Source organism: Micropterus dolomieu, linkage group LG18 (genome assembly GCF_021292245.1).
Source record: "Micropterus dolomieu isolate WLL.071019.BEF.003 ecotype Adirondacks linkage group LG18, ASM2129224v1, whole genome shotgun sequence".
In the NCBI taxonomy this organism is placed as follows: domain Eukaryota; kingdom Metazoa; phylum Chordata; class Actinopteri; order Centrarchiformes; family Centrarchidae; genus Micropterus; species Micropterus dolomieu.
This window is the reverse complement of record NC_060167.1, coordinates 20248927-20272120: the sequence shown is the minus strand read 5'-3', so window position 1 is coordinate 20272120 and position 23194 is coordinate 20248927. Positions and strand designations below refer to the sequence as shown.

General features: G+C 40.1%; 2 protein-coding genes across 6 annotated transcripts in view; one reads left to right on the top strand and one right to left on the bottom strand.

The window, feature by feature from the left end:
• rad54l2 (RAD54 like 2) overlaps positions 1-23194 on the top strand; it is a 97820-nt gene that overhangs the window by 44199 nt on the left and 30427 nt on the right. The gene's annotated exons all lie outside the window — the stretch shown is intronic.
• Positions 1-23194, bottom strand: part of bsnb (bassoon (presynaptic cytomatrix protein) b) — a 58420-nt gene that overhangs the window by 31945 nt on the left and 3281 nt on the right. For all 4 annotated transcript variants that reach the window (XM_046028751.1, XM_046028754.1, XM_046028752.1 and 1 more), the window contains exons 2-3: positions 18048-18438; positions 5275-6060 (exon numbers count right to left, since the gene is read on the bottom strand). In XM_046028751.1, coding sequence (XP_045884707.1) covers positions 5275-6060; positions 18048-18438 — 1177 coding nt within the window. The remainder of the gene's footprint in view (positions 1-5274; positions 6061-18047; positions 18439-23194) is intronic.

Sequence of the window (23194 nt, the reverse complement as noted above, 5' to 3'; positions counted from 1 at the left end):
AGCAGTCTCCAACTAAGGCATGTAGACAGGAGGAAGAGGAACGCAAACGGAGGGAGAGGAGCACTGAAACGTGCAAACAGAAGGAGGGTGCATGTGTAGATCCATCCTGACTACAACTCAAACAACAGACAAGAGACAAGACAACGAAACAAGCACAGTGTCACATTAAAGAATGTCACGGGGAACATTTTGTGTATCTGGCACATCACCTAAATCCGCAAAACTACAAGACATGTGAGGAAGAGCTGAAATAAAATAAGGTACAAGCCAACAATTAAATATTTCAAAAGAATCTATGCTTTTGGCATACTGGCATTTTACAGCGAGGCATCAGGATCACACAGCTCACCCATTTAATACTTATGAAATAAGAGAACAGGTGGGTGACGTATAATGATGTTGGTGGGTATCCATAATGTATGTGAGTGTGTATGTGGGTGTTTGCAGAGCTGGAAATGTCTTATTTTAAAAAATCGCAGATACTACCATTAGCATTTTAAAATGGGAGTCGCACAATTCAATAAAGATTCAATATAGAATATAGATAGTTGAAATGATTAAACTCAAGAGAAGATGTTGTTATGGGTAATCATAAAACTTTATCAGTTATTTGTATCTAACTATAGTAATATAATGGTGTTATAGTTGGGATTTTTTAAACAAAACCAATTTTTGTGTCTGTATTCACAAAATAACCCAACATCATGTATTAACACTGAAGTTCCACTGCATGTGTGAATCTGAATTGTTATACCAGAGCTATATATGCTCTGGCTTGTATCAGCACATAGTACATGCGGCGCAAAGGGCTATGGAAGCAGTAAAAGGTGGCAAGCAGCTGATTGAGGCCGGGTGGGTGTTTGAATCTGTGATGGTGTACCATCGTCACTTTGGGAGCAGCCAGGCTGAGCACTGCAGGCTTGGATGCATGATGCCGGCAGCCATCTGGCTTTGGATGGGACTCCTGAGGGAGACACAGGCTGGTGCCAACCTTCAGAAAACACTGCCAGCATGTTTGAGAATGAGAATGACATGTTCATCTATACTGTGGCTCTCTGTGTGAGAGCGGCAACTGTGTTCCTGCAGAGCTGTGACACGTTCACAAATACTACATGTTCTACATACTGTATGTTTACTCTATGTCCGGTGTCTCCTCAAGGGTGCTGCAGTCTCTAGCAATGTGTAGTCCTGAATGGAAAAGTAGAAATTAATAGAATTTCTATAATTCAAGATATGGATTTAATCCGTGTATGGCTCTCAGTAGCTGTTGGATAAAAGCGATTATTCAACTGAGTCAACGTCATGTTGCATTTCTATGAAAAAGTTTTTTAAAATGAAACATAGATTTTAAAGGGTAGATTTTGTCCTACACAACGCCTTAGGTGCAATTTCTCATTATCAACATTTCATCATACACTAACCACATCCTATGTTCTAGGTACATAACACTGGGACAATAGTTACGGCAGAAAGTGTTACAGACTGTTAAAAGGTTTCTGTTTGCACAGTATCTGACTGTAATTGCTTTGTCACAGCTGAGCATATTATAGAATAAGACTGTGAGAGTGCCCTTGTGTGTTTGTGCACATATGTGTGTCCATTGGGTGTCTATGGCTTCAACATTTAAAGCACAATGACTGCATGTTACTAAAGGTGACAGAATGAGTAGGTGAGTAGCACATCAAATGAGTCATTTCTAGGTAAATATGTTAATGGTGAAGTTATTTAAACACTGGCCTTGTTTCAAATCTATGTTGTCCAACTGTGTTGTTTTGTGAGCAAGGACCAGAGCCAGGATAAACCACCGCTGAAGTTTACTTTGCTGACACACAACCAGGATATATAAATATTAAACTGAAGTTTGGATGAGAGAGATCTTATTTAGAAGTTAAAAAGACATGTTTATATTTATGTTTGACATGAGGGACCAAAGATAAGCTCTGAAAGATTAGATCACTTTTTATAAGTTTAAAAATAGTGTTTGATTCCCTAATAAATCATACCTGATTCTAACATCTCAAACACCATCTGCTCCTGATACTCATACAAACAGAAACTAACATGCACTTACACGTATGCACCCACCCATCCCCCCTCTCCACACACACACACACACACACATATATATACGCACAGACATCAACACACTGACCTTATGTGACATGAGTAATCAAACACACCTCTCTCTCTCACTGCTCCCTACTGCATGAACTATTTATAATGTTCTGCCTCATTGAATTATTGATGAGCTATGTTTTCTGTTTCTCTACACTTTTTCTACAGTTCTGTAAGAAATTCAGTCCTTTTACTAATGATCCACTCAGGGTCTCCGTCTCGTTACAAACAGGGCACACTTCTATATCACAATAATAGACACACAGAGTCAGATCAGTGCGACTGCCCAACCGTACAACAACAAAATGTTAGGCATGCAGGAGAATGGAAGGATAATGTTATAGTGAGACTGCTGGGAATTGAAACATAATGCATTGTGTCAAACACACCTCCACCTATATTTACAATCAAGAAAAAGGCATCACTGCTGCTGCTTCTGTATGCTGGAGTAGCCCATGCTAGCGGAAGGACAGATTGACTGACTCAGGAATGAGGATCAGATTGAGCGGCAGACACTCCAGTGAAAAAATTTTCAGTTCTATTTACAATCAAACTCAGGGGAGATGACAAGGACACAGGGTTGGTTTTAATCTCCTTGAGAAGTGTAATGGGGGAGGAAACGGTCCCAAAACAAGGACATCTTATTTACTCAGAGCCACACATGACTTTCAGCACTAATTGATGTGAAATATTGTGCAGCGTAAGAAACAGTTGGCTTCTTCTCACTCATTATCTCTGATTCTCACTCTTTTCCTCTTCCTCCTCCTCAATCTATCACCTCTTTTCTTTCTCTCCTCCTCTGTTCTTCACTCGTTCTCGCACAGACGCTGGCACTCGTTGTGTCATCGCGGATTAAAAAGGGGCTGACTACTTTTTTTTAATATGATACATCTCAGCCTAATTTGTTCTGAATGAATTATGCATTGTGTCACTCATGGGGTGACAGAAAATGTATTTTCATGAATCTTTTCTGCATTTTTCTATTTTCCTGAAGCTGAAGATCATTTTTTTTAAAAATCCTCCCCAAGTACTGTTTCAGACAATTTCATTACAGGACATCTACAAGTGATGCCTTAGGTGTGATATAGTAGAAAAGGTGGTGAACACTTAATACTCAAAATTCCATTTAAATTTCACAAATGTAATTCATTTAGGTTAATTTGTAGAGATTTGTTTTTACAGTGCAGTAGTTTCTTTTGTCTGTGTAACCTGATGACCACCACTATGACTCAATGTGGTAAAAAAAAAAAGTACATCCTGAAAAAGTACAAAGTGGGCCAACTACTTTTTATACCCTCTGTGGTTTAACTATTTATTGTTGTTTTTTAATTGGTTTAATTACTTTGGCACATAATCAGCAGCTCATTTGCATTTTGTTCCCCTTTGCATTGTCAGTTTCTATTAGTGGAAGCATTTCCTGAGTTGTCAACATCACAGGAGGACTTTGTTTATTTTACACGGCAACTTTTGGATAGATGGGGATAATCCAAGTGAAAATCTGTTCAAATTGAATTGCTCCTCTTACAATCAGTAAAAAAATTAATAAATAAAAACAACAATTTAGCCTTAAAGATGAAGTCCAGTGATGTTCTATATTTTCTTAAAACCAAGAAAATACCAAAACCAATTCAACTATCCTACTAACAAGTACTGTCTGTGAAGCCAATGTCTGACGTAGATTATTCCTATGTGCCACAGATCTCCACTGTCCAAAAACAGGAAGCGGTGATAACAATTCAGCCTGCAACAGGCAGGAAAAGACACTGATAAAAAACAGAAATCGAAAAACAGACAAGTTTGGAGAAGTTAGGAGAGAATGAGATGTGCCAAACAGGCTGTGGAAATCAAGCTGAGAAACCTAGATTCAAAGTACAAAGCCTCACACCATGTCCAAATGGTTCTCGCCCACTCTGGAGCGACCAACCTGCCAGCTCACATGAACTGACAACAAAAACTGTTCACAGGTTTGGAAAGAATGCACCTTATGCCAGACTGAGTTGAGGACTGTAGCCAGCAGAGCAGAAACGCAACACACCTAATGACAGAGTCTCTCATGAGTAACAGCAGTCTGAAAGTTTTTGTAGACTCTCAGCATCTTAGCAGCCAAGCATGAAAGGGACGCCTGACAAACAAATTATCTCTCTGTTTCCATAGCGATCTATGAATGGCCTGTGCTAGTGCCTGTGACAACCAGATGCCTGGGAAGACAAGGCTCACCCATAAAAAGCCAGCGCTCTGCAGAAAGCCTGTTATTACTGCTATCATTCAATTGGACTTGATTTGCATAATTAAACTCTGTTATTGCTTGGCTCTGGAAGCCACTGCAAGTCCCTGCTCTTACCAGCTGGATGACGGGGGATAAGGGGGCACTTAAGGGAGGACTATAACATCAGCTGACCCATGGATGTGACTAATCAATACTAAGATTATCCATTAAATTGAACGTGATAAGGCTTCGCTGCCTGTAGATTGGTCATATATTTCTGTGCAGCTCCAGGGCAGAGTGCACACTGATGAGGTGAGTCACAGCTTGGACTTCACTCTGCTAACTACATGAAAGGCCCTGACAGAGCAGAGCAGAGCAGGTCCAGACTGAGAATCACAGAGAGAGAGAGAAAGGCAGTGGAAAAGCTGACAGGCTTACATAACACATCATGTGTAAAAGCTGCCTACAGAACCTGCAGCATAAAAATCAAATATCAACCAATTATTGCACAGACATGATCTTTTGTACGAGTCCTTTGCATTTAATTGTTTATCTCGCTGTGTTAAAGAATGAGAGCAAACAATAATGGACCATTCTTAAAAAGTACTTAGAAACAAATCAACCAGCACAGACATACAAAAAGGGGATTGAGAAGAACCTCAGAGACAAATGGAGGAAATTGTTGGCCATTTGACAGCACCTGAAGCCAAATACTTGTTTCATGCTCACAGGAATCCTCTGGAAAATACAGCTATTCACTCCAGACCGCGACCAGGCAGCCACAAATGGATAACAACACAACCCATTCAACTGCACTATGACACAGCATTTTTCACAGAAACAAGTCAATAAATCAATTCATTTTGCGAATCCATGGTCCGGAAGCTGCTGAAGGCCAGTTGACACTTTGTTACGCATAGCTGAAAGCAAAACAGACCAAATCAGAGTCTTACCTCAACCAGGTGTGGAGTGGGATTGAACCCACACATGTTGCACACTTGGTGGTGGCACTGTGTGCAGGTGTTGTAGTTTGGTGGTTCTGCTGTGTTGCCGATGTTGAGGTTTGTCTTGCAGAGAGGACAACAAGCTTTGGGTTTAGAGTCCGGGGGAGCGGGCTGTTGTTGCTGCTGAGCAGGGGTTTGAGGCCCTTGCTGTGCAGGCTGAGGTCCTGAGGGTTTACTTGCCCCAGGCGCTGGACCAGGAGGTCCTGCTGGTTTGGGGGCCGGTTTTGGGGGCTGTTGTTGGGGTTGAGTAGTCTCAGATATGAGAGTGCTGGCCTGGTTAAGCAGAGAAGCTCCAAAGCCAAACAACTTCCCAAAAGTTTGCTCTGGAGGTGGGGGCTGTCGTGATGGGGAGCTCCCTGCACTGCGAGTCTGGTCTTGGCGGGGGTGCTGGGGTTGGTGGGCAGGAGAGTTGCGGGACAGATCAGGCTGGGAGGGGGCCTTGGCCATGCCTGGGAGAGGGACTGCCCCTGGAGGGAGCTTTACTTGTTGCTGACCTGGGCCAGCTGGACCAGTCTGTTTGGTGGGGCCAGGTGCTGGATGAACCTGCACTGGAGGCTGCATCTGAGGAGGGACCTGTGTCTGGGGTGCAGGCTGTGTCGGAGCATCAGGTTTAAGTTCTGGTTTGGCTGCATGAGAAGGAGAGTGTATCTGTTGCTGACTCTTGGAGCGTGGCGTGGTCATGTCCATCCCCAACGCTCTCTGCATCTGACAGTTGAGGCATAGCCACTCTTGAACCTGTGACAGAAAAGATCAAAAAGAAAACAATGACCATAAGCAACCATATCCAGTCTTCATCTTTCAGTATATAAATAACTTTTGTAATCAAAGAAGTAATTTGACATATTGGGAAATATGCTTTTTCGCTTTCATGCTAAGTGTTAGATGAGATGATAACACTATTGTTATATTCTTAACTTTGGACAACCGGGGCTAGCTGTTTCTCCTCTTTTTTGTCTGTATGCTGAGCTAAGTTAACCTGCTGCTGATGGTAGCTTCATATTTACCGTACGAGAACTCTCAGGAAGAAAGCAAATAAGCATAGTTCCCAAAATGTTAACTGACTATTTCGGATTGGAGAGGGGATAGGTGAATTATTGAAATGAGTCAGGATAACTTTAAAAACGATTCCTTTGGTTTTCTACTTGATGCGCCACTTTCTTTTCACTGTCCAAAGAGATGCAAGTAACATGAACTAAAAACTCTAAATTGCCTATGGGTGTGAATGTGAACATGAGTGTGTTGGTCTGTTTATGTGACAAACTGGCTGCCTTCCCTTCCTCTCATCCAATGCATGCTGGGATAGCCTAAGGCCCGCTCTGAATAGGAAAAAGTGTGTGTGGAAAATGATTGAATGAAAGAATAATTGTGAATGATGTGAAATATGTCTTTGAGGAAGGATTTGAGCATCCCTGTGCCTCCGAATTGTGTATTTATTGGAAAACATAATTTTACCATAAACAAATGTGCAGGAAATAAATGTGACAGGCGTGGTGAACTCTGGACTGTTCATTAAATCATGGCTGGCCCTGATTTTGTATCTTCCCTTGTGTGTTTTCAGCGTGGTTCTTCTCTTTTTTTGCTTTCTCTCTCGTTCCCTTACACATGTTTCCTTTCTCATTAAAATCCTCCCACCATTATCCTCTTGTTTCTCCTGCTGTTGTCATTTCCTTTATGCCCATGCCTCTCCTATGTTCTGTCTTGTTATCGTTCTGCTCCATATAGGCACATAAGAAGGTGAAAGTCAGAAAGAAGCCCTAGTGATGGCACATGGCCATACGTGGTAATTGGCATCCTGGTGCTTTGACAGCTGCCACACTATTGTAGCTGTCTTGGATTCATGGTCATTACACAATGCCTTAATGCATTATAAATGCAGACAGAGAAAGGTTGTATAGAGGGTTGGGGCTGGGTTGGAGGTCTGGGGCACAAAGAGCGAGAGCCGCCGGCTTTTTCCTTCATACCTTTGGGTACAAAATCCCGTTAAGCCTGTAAAGGTGGATTCATGAAGATTTTGGTAGGGTTTCAGCTGAGAGTTTTTAGTACTCTGAAGGCTGCCAAAGCGAGGACTGAAAATGCAGAAAGATCTCTTCACTTCAAATGTCTCTGCAAGCCTGTGCCCATGGGAGATTGATTCACGCCCAAGGTCATACACACTCACACACATACACATGGTCTATGAGTTACTATGAAGAATACCATTATTTATGTACATAATGGGATCCTAATAAGACTCTTGATTATTTTTGAAACACCTGTATTTTGCAATTTATAAGAACTGGTTGAACCATTGCCTATAAAGTACAATTTAATACTACCAAACTATTTCAACAACAACCAATACAGTTTTACTATAGGCTACATATGATCCAAAGTATACTAATACTACTGTATCAAATAGTATTGACAATGAATTTTAAGAGGACAGCAGAATTTAAAAGGTCCTCAAAATATGTTTGGCTCTAGTAATTGTGATTGTATGCTGATTATATGCTGAACTGCACTCATGTAATAACTTTGTATTTGTTGTTATATTTCTTGATTAGGTTTTAATTGCAAAATCTTATTGTTTGCCTACAGCATTGTTCTGTATATTTTCTGTTGATTACAGTGGTACAAAAACACTTTATACAAGCTAGCAGGCTAGCTGACACTTCATAGTTACATAGCTACAGCAGGATGAGTCACTGTAACTAAAGTGTAGTATTGCTCAACGTACTGCAAAGCGCTGACTCACTGCTGTGCTTTGACTTTTAGTAAGAAACTCTGCAAGAACAGCAACTTAACCCCAGCTGATAACATCTAATTTTGCCGTGGCCTGATAATCAGACTGAACTGCTACTTGGTTGCTCTTCATTATTCATTAACTATTTGCCATTTGAATTACTGAGAAAATTGAGATGTGAGCAATGATTCAGAGGTCTGGAACCAGGCTAATTTTGCTGGCTTCCAGTGGTAAAAGTCCCTGATGAAGTGATTACCATTGGGTGTGGCAGTTAATGGACCACTGAATCACTGCCTACATCGCTGACCTTTCTAGCATTTCCAATACGTCTGGTGTTGTGCTCAATGAAACATTCGACCAATCATAGCGAGACTCCAATTAATGGCATAAAATAGTTTTCTGATGCAGCTCTTTCCAAATTCTACTGCATTGAATGGATCAAATTCTGATTACACAAGAGTTTTTAGGTGCTTGTGACCTCTTCATCATTCCACAGCTGTTCCTTTGATAAGTATTTTTGGGTCAGTGTGCATCAAATCATCCTGCAACACAGTTACAAGTGTAGCCACTATGCCAAAACATGCTTCACAACCCAGTAAAGATTCCAGGGCCTCGCCCTTAACAGCTAGCTAGCTAAATTAATAAAACAATGTTGACAGAAAAATTGCCAAATAAATGAGGATGAGAGTGGGTTAGATAGTACTCTTTAATGGTTTCTCTGGTGTATGTATCCTTATATTTTCACTCAAAATTGCACTGTTCACTTGCTTTTAAATGTACAGTACAGTAAAGTGATATAACCACTCCACCTGCCTTATAGTATTTCTCAGTCTGTCTAAGTCAGTCATTCAGAAAGTCAGTCATTTAATAAGGCAGTATAGACAAGGTACTGTTAGTTACAGGCTCATCAGCATCTTGTGCCTCGCCCCCTGCTAGTCCTCAGCAATAAGGCCATGTTTCTCACTATCAGTCAGGGAAACTGTGAAGCCGGGAGCAGAGGTGAACCCTGGGGACAGTCCGAGTAATGTGGACAGTGAAATAAGCCAACACTGGAGCAACACAACACCATCCAACACAGGACCCTTTATCCAATCAGACACTCACAAGTGGGAACTCCTCTTTTCTTTCCATTCCTTTCCAAATTACAGTTAGGATAATCATATTAAGCCCATTGGAAAAAAAAACTAACCGGAAAAGCAACCAAAGCAGCTGCGGGGAGGGCAAGCAGCTATTTATCAATTTCACTGTGCCTCTGCTTGCCTCCGCCTCATCTCTCCTTCTCATTCCTCTCTGCGTCCCCCTTGTTATGAGGCAATCATGTGGATCTTTATGAAATCTGATGTGTATCAGCAAAAAACAAGCGCACTGTAAACTTTGTCTCCTGGCTTCCTTCTCTATCAGTTCTCTGTTGCAACCCTCCATCTTGTTCTCCTTCACCCATCTTTATTTCTCCTGCTTATCTGCATCTCTCACATCCCATCGCTCCCTTTAACTCTCTTCCTCCATCTCCCTCTCCATCTCAAGTATACATTTTTGATGGGTCTCATCCGGCCTGCTTTTTATTCCTGCCTTAGCTTGCTAAATGTGTGTGTGTGTGTGTGTGTGTGTGTGTGTGTGTGTGTGTGTGTGTGTGTGTGTGTGTGTGTGTGTGTGCGCGTGTGTGTGTGTGTGTGTGTGTGTATGTGTGCAATGGTATGATACACGTCAGAGGTTGTAAGCCGGGACCAGAGCCCACAGTTCTGCGACAGGATGCTCGAGTACAGTGGTTTCATGAAGAACAACGACTTTCTGCCAGAAATAGAACCTTTTAGCAGCAAGGGCCCACAGAGACTTGGATATGGATCAAATAATAAGATCAAAGCCTTGGCAACACACACACACACACACACACACACACACACACAAAATACAAGTACATTCTGAATTTTATGCTGATTTGGTAAGATCTGATACTATTAATAATATCAACCAATGATGGCTAACGATTATTTTTAATTGTTGATTTATTTGGAGATTATTAATTGATTGACTAACTGGTCTGTAAAGTGTCAGGAAAAAGTCAGATGTCAAAATGATTAATGTTTTTTTCTGTCCATTCCACTGCCTTTCAAATGGGTGTAGCCTCTAGGTTTCACAGAAGACATTTTGACGTGTCATTGCAGGACAAGCACAGGTATAGATAATAAAATAAATGATGGATGAATTCCATTTAGCTGCTTCAGTTTCAGGGTGCTGGTATTGTACATGTGTGTTCACTGTCAGACTGTCAATGCATACTGGGACACTTGAATAAAACAGAGCCATTGTTAATGTTGTTAGTAACACATGTGAAAGAGGCCTATTGCTAGTAGCATCAACAAATAACTTATTTTACTTCTCATATTTAAGAGCTTTTCATTACTAATACTTATATATTGTATATATTATATTGTATTATATTATATTATATGTATATGTTTACGTAACATTTTGATTGCAAACATTTCACTGTGATATTGTGACTTTTAATTAAAGGATCAACCAATCCGCAGTTGTTTGACTACATACATTTTCGGATATTTACAGAGTTTGTGTTACAGATAGAAAATCAGCATTTTATGTGTTTTTTAACTGATCATACTCGAATATACAGAGAATTAATTCTTGTATTTATAGGCGCAAACATCAATGACTCAGATGTAGTCAAGATTCTCCGATTGCATTTTCCAATGCAGTGTTTTGACATCACAAATTGTGTCTTTAAGTAAATGATTTGAGTATTTTTGCAGTAATGAAAATGACAGGTAGAATTTTTGCTTCACACACATACACTCACACATGTTGGAAGATGAAACACTGCAAACATCACACTGGTGCACAAAGTTTCTCCACTTCGTCTTCTCCAGTTTGCATTTGTTGACAGGTGTGAGACATCATGCACTCCATCATTCCCCAGGTAAACTGGGTAAGGAACAGAGACAGAATCAAACTTCAACTGAACAAGAATGCAGACAAAAGAAAAAAAGCTCTGTCTCAGAGACCACAATGCGGTATCACCGTGCAGAACGTACAGCCGCTGAGCACTGCAGTTTGGGGATCAGGATGCTTGGAATGCAGCGGTTTATCAATTCCTTGCAAATTGGGCCAAAAGAAATTGAAATTCCGTAAAGCGTCCCTGCCTATCTACAATGCTTCTTTGTAATTAATGTTTTCAACCTTATTATTATTATTATAGGATTATTCAGAATTTTATTTTAAATTTTTTGCTTTCTTCCTTGTTTGGATTTGTTTGCCTTTGTGTTGGACTGTTCACCTGTTTTGACTGTTGCCGCCTCCAATGCTTGTCACCTATTTTGTTTTATGATTAAGAAACACTGTAAAAAACTGAACCTACACTGCTTGGTGTTCTGTATTTAGGTCCAAACCCCCTTATTTTCCTGTATCTGCACTTGACTAAAGGTGACAAATATATCTCTCAAGGTCTAACAGTGATGCTGTTGTATACACAAATATTGTGTGCCGTATACAGTTTGGTTAACTTATGAGTTGCATATAAAATAACTGGCAAATCCCCATACTGTCACCATATTGCAGATAGATGAGCTTTCAATGGATCTATCTGTCTTCTTGTATTAGAGAAGCTTGGTTAGGAAAATGCATTAAAGATAATCAGGTGCACCATTTAAATGTAAGCATATTGACAAAATGTGGTGATTCCTATTATTACTTGCTGGAGAGCACAGCTCAGCTCACTATAGCGAATTGGGACTTTTAATGCAGTAAGTTATGGTATATTAATTAAACCAGTGTCCCAGATTTAGACTCTGGCAGCTCTTATTGCAAAATATTTTGGTATATGCAAAATTCAGCATGTAGTGTCTCAGCTGGATTCCTGACCCAGTTCATACTGTTTGTCCACTTAAAGCCCCAGTCGGTGACTACAGCCTGGTGCACTGTGTGACACACTGTCATCGAAACACTGACATTTTCTATATGTGGATTTAGTAAATTGAACATACATGTTAAGTGAAAAGTTTCCTGTCACACATTTCATTTCCAAATTATTAGGGGTGATGTAATAAGTCAGACTGTTCGGGAATTGAAAATATGTGCGTGCTTTCGGACTTTAAATCTGAACGCTAATATATATGTGTATAATAATTAATTTAACATATACTGGACATACTGTATCATATGCGTCATAAGGAAAACAGCTTAATTTTTTTCTGAAGTGGTTCAGCCTAAGTTGCTAACTCAATAATTCACAGAGGCAGTCTGACTACTAACCAAGAGTGAAACTCTGGCACTCTTTGTCCTCACAAATAATTAAACAGCTAATTTTGCTGCAAAACCTTTGATGACTAGCAGCTGGTCTCATAAGCAAATTATTTAACTTCCGTTTAGAATATACTTTGTATATTTTGTATGTAAATATTCATAAATTTTTTTCACCGTCTTCCAGCACACACTAGGCCGAAGACAAACACATACCTCAACCTCAGAAAGACTGCCAATCCATTTCCGGGCAAGAATAATTTAGAAACAAATGCAAAAGAAAAGAACGCAACAGATGAACAGTTAGTCCAATATTTGACCCCAAAGAAACAGAAATTTCCCCCTCATGGATCTAAGCGAGAATAGTATTTTCAAATATGAAACATTTCAACTTTTTGTGAGGGTGAAATCTCAAGAAATCACTCCCTGATTCTCTATATTTACTTTTACATATATCACCAATGGCCTCCCATACTATCCTATAACTTAGGCCAATATAGTGAGAGATCCATATAACAATCTCATTGTCTTCCACATGCCAGATTTGACTGCCATTGAATCTCTTCTGCCACATAATGCAGAGGGGGTATTAGAGATGTCTGATGCTAAATATTTGAATTAATTTGAGGGGATTAGGAACTGGGCTCTGGCTCCCTCGAGGTATAATGGATTTATCCTTCAATGATATGACCGCATCATTTCAGTTCATATTTATTTTTCACTTTGCTATTATTTATAGACTCACTCTAAGAAAAATCAGACCATGGATAATGTTGGAATCTAAATATGGTCACTTATATAAACATATGTATGCTATACAACAACTCAATGAGCTCTCAGTTTGAGGCAAACAGTAAACTCTTGAAGAGTTCAGAAGTAATCACAAGTCAAAGTTCAAACTAAGACAATGAGACATCAACCTGAGACAAAGTTGCCTTCAGAATGTTTATGACACCATCTTCTCCCAGGTTGGTGTTACTGCAGCAGCTTGAGAAATTAAATTTTGGGCCTTTGGATTAGAACGTTAATGTCCAAGTCAGCTGAAATGTTCCTGTCTCTAACTGAGAAACATAGAGGTATCATACTATAAGTCTGCATCCCAAAGCTGTACATGTGGAGGGATTTTTTTATGTTGGCAAGGGGCTGAAACATTCAACTGAAGGAACAACAGAGTGACTCATACTATCTGCAAGTCACAGCTAAAAACCCTCTTTTACAAAAAGAGTGCTGATGGAAAACTATTTATGGACTACACTCAAGAGTTCTAAATTTACCCATAAAGGACAAGCTTAAAGCAGCAATAACTGCGTTTTTAAAAAACTACAAGTTCAGTATTCACTCTGCTTTGAGCTTTGCAGGATGGTGGGGATGGTGGTGAGGTGGTGAGGTGGTGGATAAGACACATGCCTTTGGTGTGAGAGACCTGGGTTCAAATCCACTGTGAGACACCAATGTGTCACTGAGCAAGACACCCCTAGTTGCTCCAGAGGTGTGTGATCTCTGACATATATAGCAATAGTAAGTCGCTTTGGAAAAAAGTCTCAGCTAAATGTATTTTTCTTCTTTATTTTGGTCTCCAGCAACTCTTGAGAGATATTTCTGGCTCTTTAGCTGCTAAATGCTCCACCGTGTTCATCAGCTAGTCTGTCTAGCTTTTTTTTGCTGCACAGGAAGAGTAGTGTGGGTTTATCTGAGTTTTTTTTTTTGACTGAAAACAGCAGCCTGCTGCAACTAAAAATGGGGAGGACTGAGCCAAAACATTAAAGCTGCGGGTCATTAAACCAAAACAATGAGCTAAAACGCTCTGTAAAGCTGAGTGGAACTGCAGAATTGGGTGATATAGTAATTGTCTGTGGATTTGTCACTACGAATAACCCCTTTCATGTACATGTAGTCATGTAATCCATTGTTAATATAAAATGGTTAGTGCAACTTTAATTACAACATATTATTGCGTTTCTGGATAAAAGTGATACTAATACTTATGAAACATGAACTTGTGTTATCTTAGTTGGATCGTTTTTTAAATGTAAAATATTGTATTTTAGAGACAAAATAGATGCCACATTTTTTGGTTTGGTTGCTAAATATATCTAGTGCAACTGCCGACTGTGGCCACCTACCTGATATATTTTGATCGTGGAGGAAGAGATATATAGAGTTCCTCTGCAGAGTCTTTTGTGTGGGAGCATTTGTTAAAACTGTTCCTCAGCTTGTGGGATTGTTGGTTCAAAAAGAAAGAAGTCGTTCCAAGGCACTCTTCAAACAATAGCATTAAAAAGTCATCGTTTCTTGAGTTGTTTAAAGAATGATTCAGATCCATCTCCAGAGTGTTTTGGCAATGCTGACGCCTTCATCATGGAGGAGCACACCAAACTGTAAAAGTGCCCCAGAATTATTTTTTTGATGGATTTCTATATTTAGTAGTTTTGCATTACGGCACTTGGAGCTGAATCAATGTAGTGTTGCATAGCGTTAGTATGAACACTGACTATTATGGTTAATTTATGATGATGCTTTTCTCTCTCGCTCTGTCTTCCCCTGATACCACACAGCTCCCTCTCCCTCTCTCTTTCTGCTGTGGCTTCTCAGGACCAGGCCATCGTTGCAGACAGAAGGAGGGTAGGATCTATAAATAGAAATTGGACCAATTATGAAGCAGATGTTCCCCTGTATGATGGTGGGAGAACACTGTTGGGGTGGGGGGTGTCTGTGGTACTTTCACTATCTCTCTGAGCTCTTATTCTCTGTTGTTTTACTCTCTGTCTCCGAGTTTGTCTTTGACTGTCTCGTTTCTCTGACTCTGTCTGGCTTTCACCTTCCCTTTTTCATCACGATGTCTTTAATCAAACACCGTCTTCACTGCTATTTTTTTCACCAAGCAATATGTTTTTTTATCTTGCTCTTTAACTACGCCATAACATGATCTCATGCACACACGTATATACAAGCTCTCGTGTATGATTGTTCTCACGTTCTCAGCCAACATTACGTCTCAGCTTGACTGACAGCCATGTAACAGACTGTGGCATATAAGCTCCATTTGTCACTTGCTGTTTATATATCTCTAAATTGCATTCTCATCACCAGGTTGTTTTACACTGCTCCGACTTCAACAACTGCGACTTCAACAACTGCTATCATTCCTCATACAGTCCTGCATGAACAGGGAGAAATTTAACTGATAAGGCAGCTTCTTGCTAAATGTGTTAAAAAAAACCTGCTCTAATTTATACTTTTGATTCCAGGCTGGAGATACCATTTGGGACTTTGTGGTGAATAAGCATAATCTCAAATATCCAAATGTGGAATCGCCCGCGGTTATCAACACTTTAATCAGCACTGCCATCTTTCTGTAATTTGAGGGGAAATCCTCTTCAATAACAGATTTATTATCCCTTTAATCTGGGACAGTTCAATCAGTGTAAACTATTTGTAAACAGAAACGCATCTCTTCCAAAACAGGGCGTGAACCTGCACTGAGCTTTTGTTGTCATCAAGAGACAATCCTGGAACTGCAATAAATGAGATACTGTTTTTAATAGAAAATTCCACAGGTGATTTTTCTGTCAAAACACAAGAAGCACAAACAAAAATAAGTATTATAATCCTTGAAAATCCTGAAAGCCTGTCTCCACTTTATCACAAGTACAACAATAACTCCTTAGGAGGAACTTTTCACTTCAACTTCCCTGGCTATCCTTCTCCGGGGTCTGTCCTCACCATCACTGTAATCGTAATTCCAGTCGTTGCCATCTTCGACATTATCGTCACCTTGATCGGCAACAGCGTGGTCATCATCAATTTTGCTGATGAGTGATAAGGCTGTGTTAGATCTGCTGCAGCCAGGCAAAAGCCCAATCTATGCTAAGTAGGTTAGGGGGGTAAATCTTCAGGTCTCCAGAGGCTGAGCGTTTTCCCTCCCTTCCTCTCTCTCTCTCTCTCTCTCTCTCTCTCTCTCTCCCTGTCAGCATCTGACAAGCTCACCAAGGCTGAGCTGAAAAATACCCATAACATCCACCTCTGCAGTTCTCTTTACTGCCATGCTCTCCTTCACTCCCCGCCACGATCTATTCTTTACTGTCTGTCTACACTTTGGTCCATGCATTTCTTTCTAGTCCTCCCATCTCCCACGGCTTCCTCTTTCCAACTCGTGCAGAAGCTCCCTTCTCACACACGCAGATATGCAGTCATGCAAGCAATACATTCACACGCACACATCTACAGTTCAAAAATGAAACATTTACTCCCTAAATCCTAGTATTTATTCAGCCTACAGTTGTTCTGATCGCCTGTAGGCCAGCTTAACTGACATTGCATCTTGGCTGCAATTTGCAACATGATTCACTGGAGTTGATGTGAAACTTTGTGACAGATGACACAGCTACACTTGACTCACAATAACAGTGAAGCATAGCCTAATTTAAATTAGGCGAGTGATTTATTTTAGGATGAAGGCAATAGGCTTTCTCAGCTACCTGTTAACAGTGATGACTGTTTAGATGCATATGAATGATTGTGAATGATGGGGAGATGTGTTGTGCTGCGTTCAGTGGTGTTATAAAAGGCTTTGTTTGGGAGAGGCTCTGGGCATGATTTGGATGCTCACTAGTGCCTGTCAGAAAGAATGGATATAGCTTTGTTCAAGTGTTATTTACATTTACTTGCGCAAGATTGGGATTTACTACAGCTAACAGGAAGTGTCCAATATGTTACTGGGCACTTGAGCAAAGTGTGATAACCAGGTCCATGAGGATGAAAGATCACGAGCCCACCCTATCATTGAACACTTCAACCAAGGCTCACAATGGCTAGAATTAGGCAGTTCACAGCTCTCAACCAGTATGCAACTAATTCACATCCACACTCAGTTTCAGTTGGTGCGATCCAGCCTGTGAGCCAGTAACAGCCAACATGATAACAATAGTCATCAGCGACATGACTCACAAATGTCAATGAGAGATAATTACCACAGAATTAATCCAGAATGTAGCACCTGAATCACCCACATGTCAATTGTGCACTCGCTGTAAGAGACTTTACATCCCTGTTCATATACTTTATAAAGACACATATATAAGGTATGATACCACTTCCCAAACCACCACCAGCTATGGATGCTAAAAGAGCAGTAACGGTTATCTTGAAAAACTAAAGGGGATCTGTAGGATGTACCGGGCATTCAACCCTTATGTATGACTCATTTACATATGTAGCTCCATATTGGAAAAATGGTGTTCCACTAAACAAAGTCTGGTCCTATTTTAAAGCAGGATTTATGAGCCTGATTACAATTACAAAGACAAGCTCAAGGACTTAAGAAAGATATCCTTGTTGTGGACCGGTTTGTATCAGATTTTATTACGTGTCATTCAGAAAACCATGTGCTTGGTAAGTCAACCCCTTTCCTTCTCTGCTCTTTAGCCTCCAGACAGGCTATAATTTCATATGCCTGACTTCATTTTGAATCTGTTTGTGCAGCTGATTGCACAAAAGCTATTTTAAAACCATTTTAGTAGTGTTTTAGATGTTTTTGTGTTCCATGTGAATGCACCATGGCATGCTGATTGTGTTTGTAACTCAGTGCAGGCTGACAGTGGTGCATTCAAATGTATACCACCTATACTATGTTTCTGAATCAGGTTGCTTGTTGTACAATAGATAGGGGGTGGGGTGTAGAAAAGCTTCCCTGCGATGAAAAAAAGTACAAGATTATCCATGTGAATTTATGATGATCAGAACTCACCTCTGTGAGGTGGGGGTTGGGGTTGAAGCCACACTGGTTGCACACCATGGAGCAGCATTGTGTGCAGGTGTTGAAGTTCAGCTTGTCATCCCCAGTGCCCATCAGGTCGGTGGTTTTGCAGACGGGGCACAGTTTGCTGCTGGGCATGGGTGCAATTTGTGGCACAGAGTAAGGGGAGGTAGGGACACTGCCTCGATCCGGCGACACAGACGGGGACCTCCCAGTCCTGCTGCTACCCACATCCACCTGCAGACTCTTCCTGGCCACATGACCCTGGCCCTGCTCTCCTTGAGGGGCAGCATGTTGACGGGTTTCGTGAGAGGCCAACCTGTCGCCTGTCCCATGTCCACTCTGGACTCCTGCTTTAGGGCCCGGGTCTGACGGAGGTGGTCTGGTAGAACACAAAAGTGGATATTTGATGAGGGTCCTGATTTAGGAGTTTAACTTAAGATCATCTATAAACTGAAGGCCAGCTAAATCACTATTTTATATTATATATTCTAAAATATGTTAAATGTATTTATTTTTAAATAGTCTTAACTCAAGGTCCACTTACTTTCTGTACCTGATGCTTAAATGGACCTTATTAATGGACATTATTTGGCAAATTAGTATTTTCAAGGTCAATTTTGTTTACCTCCTTTGCACTCAAGCGTGTACAAACTTTTATAACATAGTATACTGTAAATGTAAATTGTATATATATTTATTGGGGTTTTGTTCTTGTGACTTTGTACACCTTACTTATTGTGATATATTTATAATTTGTTATTTATATTAATATTCTTCACACTGGTTCACACTTTTTGACACAGACTTATTCAGTATGCCACGCTACATTCCACTACACATATTGTTTATGTATGTGACTATACAATTTTTGAATAACACTCACTCTTTCTTATTCTTATATAAGCTCATAGTGGAAATTCACTGCAGCCCATGGCAGCCCCTTAATCACAGACACACACAAATACACACACACACACACACACACACACATTTCACTGACTTCATAACAAACTTTCCATTATTTACACACTGATTCAATTCCATCTATAAGTCAGACTTTTTTTTATCAGAAACTCAACATGCTCAGGGCTGGAGATAAAATATCGCATTACTCAACCTAATGATTGATTTGCTTTTACATGCACATTCACCCACTACTTCGAGAGATTTTTTCAGTTTAATTTTTCCTTTGTCCAGCTGCATTTACATCAGCCCTAACACTCACTGTAAAATGTAACCACAGCAATGTTTTGGGGGATTTGATGAGAGAAGAATAGTGAGTAAAAATGAGTAAGGGAACGATGGAGTTAGTGATCAAGGGAACATAAGCATGGGAACATCAATGAGTTTGTTTTGTTTTTGATATTAAATCCGCCTAGTTTGTAGACCTCGCAATATGTTAGCACTGCACTGCAAACACAATATGTACTTTATACATTTTATTTTAAATGAGCTGCATTTAATGTTTTCTGAAGAATGTTTTCATACCAGTAATCCATCCATCCATCCATCCATCCATCCATCCATCCGTCAACCGCTTATCCTGCGTACAGTGTCGCAGGGTGCTGGAGCCAATCCCAGCTGACATCGGGCGAAAGGCAGGGTACACTCAGGACAGGTCGCCAATCCATCGCAGGGCTCATACCAGTAATCTCTACTTAATTTCAAAAGGAGCAGTGCTTCCTCTTGAGTGGTAAATTTTCAGCTGTGAAATGCACTAGGTCCACATGCCATTAAAAGATTTTACTGTTGTTCATAGTGTGATATCAGACTACTCAAAACGTTGGCCAACAGAGAGGCATATGTTGAATATTTTATATTGCCTCTATCAGTTTCTGTGAAGTGCTGCTTGTGGCTTATTTTCAGCCTTTGAAGCTGTTCTGTTTAGGCTGGAACAAAGGTAGTGTTTCAGACAACAGTACTGTAAACTTTTGGTTTACTTGCTCATGCGGGCCCTTGGGCATTAGCGTCAATAGTTTAAAAGGAATGGTGGATTTCCAGTGTCACAACAACTTAGACCTTTTTTTTGTCATGCACGTCATCTTCAAAGACAGTCTCAGCAACAGCTGTGCATCCACAGTGAGCGAAAAGTGGCGATAAAGGGAGGAATAAAGGAATTTAAATAGAACATGTTAGCAATTATAAGTCACAGCTGATGACTTGAGCAGCTGCACAACTCTAACCTTGTTCCACTCTCCACAGAAGTCCTGTGTTCACCGTAGCAAGTCCATCAGGAAAAACCTGCACTGTTCAAACTAGACTGTTACATCTGAAATTCAACACAGTCCTGACAGTGTGCTGACCACCAGTCTCAATCACACAGTTTGAGCCTAAACTGGAACTTTGAGGATATTGCTAAAGCTACAGACACATTGGACAACTGAGGTCTAAATCTACCTGGTGTCACAGTTTGAGTCTCTTATGCAAAGCCTCAGGCATGGCTTAATGAGAAAAAGGAAGTTAAAACTGCAAGACACCTTTTCAAAAGATTTCTTTAGATATTCTCCTCCATCAGCAAGTGGCAGTCCACCGAGAACAACTTGTGGCTTTGTGTCTAAAGCACTACAAATTGCTAGCTTCATCACAAAGTGGATGGTGAAGAGTTTGTGAGCTGTCAATCGTTTGTAATGGGAGCTCCCTGTGAAACTTCCTATCATAAGGAGAGTTTGCTTTTTTACATCAATTATACATGTGACAGTATCCCAGGGTCACTTAAAGGAATAGTTCAACATTTTGGGAAATACATTTATTCTGTACTTCCTTAGAGTTAGATTAGAAGATCGGGCCAATCTGATAGATCTAGTAAACATGAAGCTGCAGCTAGCAGCTGGTTAGCTTAGCTTAGCACAAAGACTGGGAACAGGGGGAACAGCTAGCCTGTCTCTGTCCGAAGCTAACAAAATTCACCTATCAGCATCTCTTAAGTCTTCGGTGGTTGCCTGCCAAACACGTGCTAACGACAAGACTTCAGAAAGGTACAAAATATAACACACTGTAAAACCATAACTTGTAATTTTTTACACACGGTGGTCTTAGAGGTGGTGGTTGGTTGATTTTGTTACCTCTGGACAGAGCCAGGAAAGCATTTTCCCTCCCTTGTCAGTCTTTATGTTAATCTAAGCTAACTGGCTGCTGGTACAGACAAGAGAGTGATATTGTTCTCCCTTAATCTAACTCAAGGCAAGAAAGCGAATGAGTCCCACTATTCCTTTAAAAGATAGTGTATATAATCCAGTTGTGTGCTAACAAGCACACAGTGGACATCATGTTTTGAACAGACTTTATTAGCACTGTCAGACAGGATAAATCGGACCAGACATGCCAATCAACATTTCTTAATGGCAGAGTATGGAGCGTGCCTCCAACCAGAGCAAATGTGCAAGATACTCTATCACACAGATGGATATAATTATAACAATTTGGTCATTTTAAAAACTACATGAATACCAGCTTTAATAAAGTTTTTTTGCATAACACGCAGTATGTTAAGGGCCACTAATGTGTCCAAGCAACAGAGCTCCTGACACAACAAGTCTGACCAAAATGTAATTTTTGATGTCCGTTTGAATACAGAATAAGGAAAGCATCAAAGTTCAATAACATCTCAGCAGCCAAGAGTGCCCATTTCTCTAGTTTCCTCCAGCAGTGTTGCACCAATACCACATTGTAACTGGCAATACCAATTCTGAGAACATAAATCAAAGTATTGGCTGACAGTGTGCCGGCCCATTACATTACTTTGAAAGGGTTTTCTGAACAATAAAAATAATTGCCAGTAAACAATTAACATATGGGCACTTTACAAATAAAATATGTACACATCTATTATCCTTCAAAACCAAGTTGCCTCACATTGACATCTGACTTAATATGTCCCTTGGAACAAAAATAAATGATCTGATAAGACGGATACTTAATTTCAGCCCGACACAGCAGATCTGTATCAGTATCTGTATGATGGAGATTCTACATGTTTCTCATTGATTTATTCGTCTGTCGATTGGAAATGAAACTGGGAAGCTCAAGCTTCATAGTGAAACCTATCTCATGCTGTCCATTTGGGAATATTTAAAGATCAAACCAGAAAGGTAGTGGATGCATCGGACTTGAACATGTTCAAATGTTCAATCAGTTGTTTGTAAAGGCATCAAGTGCAGCATAAATCAACTGTGAAATTTCTGCTTATTGACATAGGTCTAGCACTACTGTTTCACCAAGTTTCAGGAATGTCAGTGACCACTGACTTTATAGTAGAAAAATGGAAAGAGGTAATTATTTTGTCCCCAAAGGGAAATACTTTCAACTTTATAATTATACAGCATTTAATTTCCGTTATGCTGTGGCTGCTGGGCATCTTTACTGTTAAACAAGTGGTTTGCTGTGTTGAAGTGCTTTTTAGAATATCTTATTATCAAGGTTAAAGTGGAACAAATGGGAGTTGACATACATTTAAGTGATTATTGTAAAAATGATGACAAAGGCATTATTTCAAGTAGTTTTTGGTTGATGTTGTTATCTATCAGAAATCTCAGCAGCAAACAGCTACTTTGCGCTGCATTCATATAAAATGATAAGGGATCAGACCCAAAATTCAATTAGCCAAAACTGTGACAGAGGCTGCGACAAATAGACCCAAGTCAAGACTGTTACAATATTCATTAAACTAATTATTGGTGGATACCAGTGTTATAGGCCACAGCACTTCTTATTTTCTCTATTTGCAGACATTTCATCATTTAGTGTCAGACAAGCTTGGCAAACCCTCAAAAAATAATTGATGAGCAGCCGAGACATGGATGAAGGAGAGCTCACTGTAGAAAAAATATATTCCCCATCATGTTGGAGCTGTAGTGCTGAAATTTTAAATCTCCCACCCACAGTGAGTCACATAAGAAAAGGCTAGTGTGTGTTAAAGCTATATTGTGTGACAGGGTGCACCATATCCACAGTTTGTGCCTCTCATGTATTACCAATACGTTAAAATCACAGAGCTAAAAAGTAATACTTGGCGATCTTTGAAAAACACAGAATATTCTTATCAGTTTTGCATGTTGCGCCTCTTTTTCCTAATCAAAACAAGGTAGTCAGAATGACATAGGTCCTTGCTTAATTTGTAAAACATGAACACACATTTG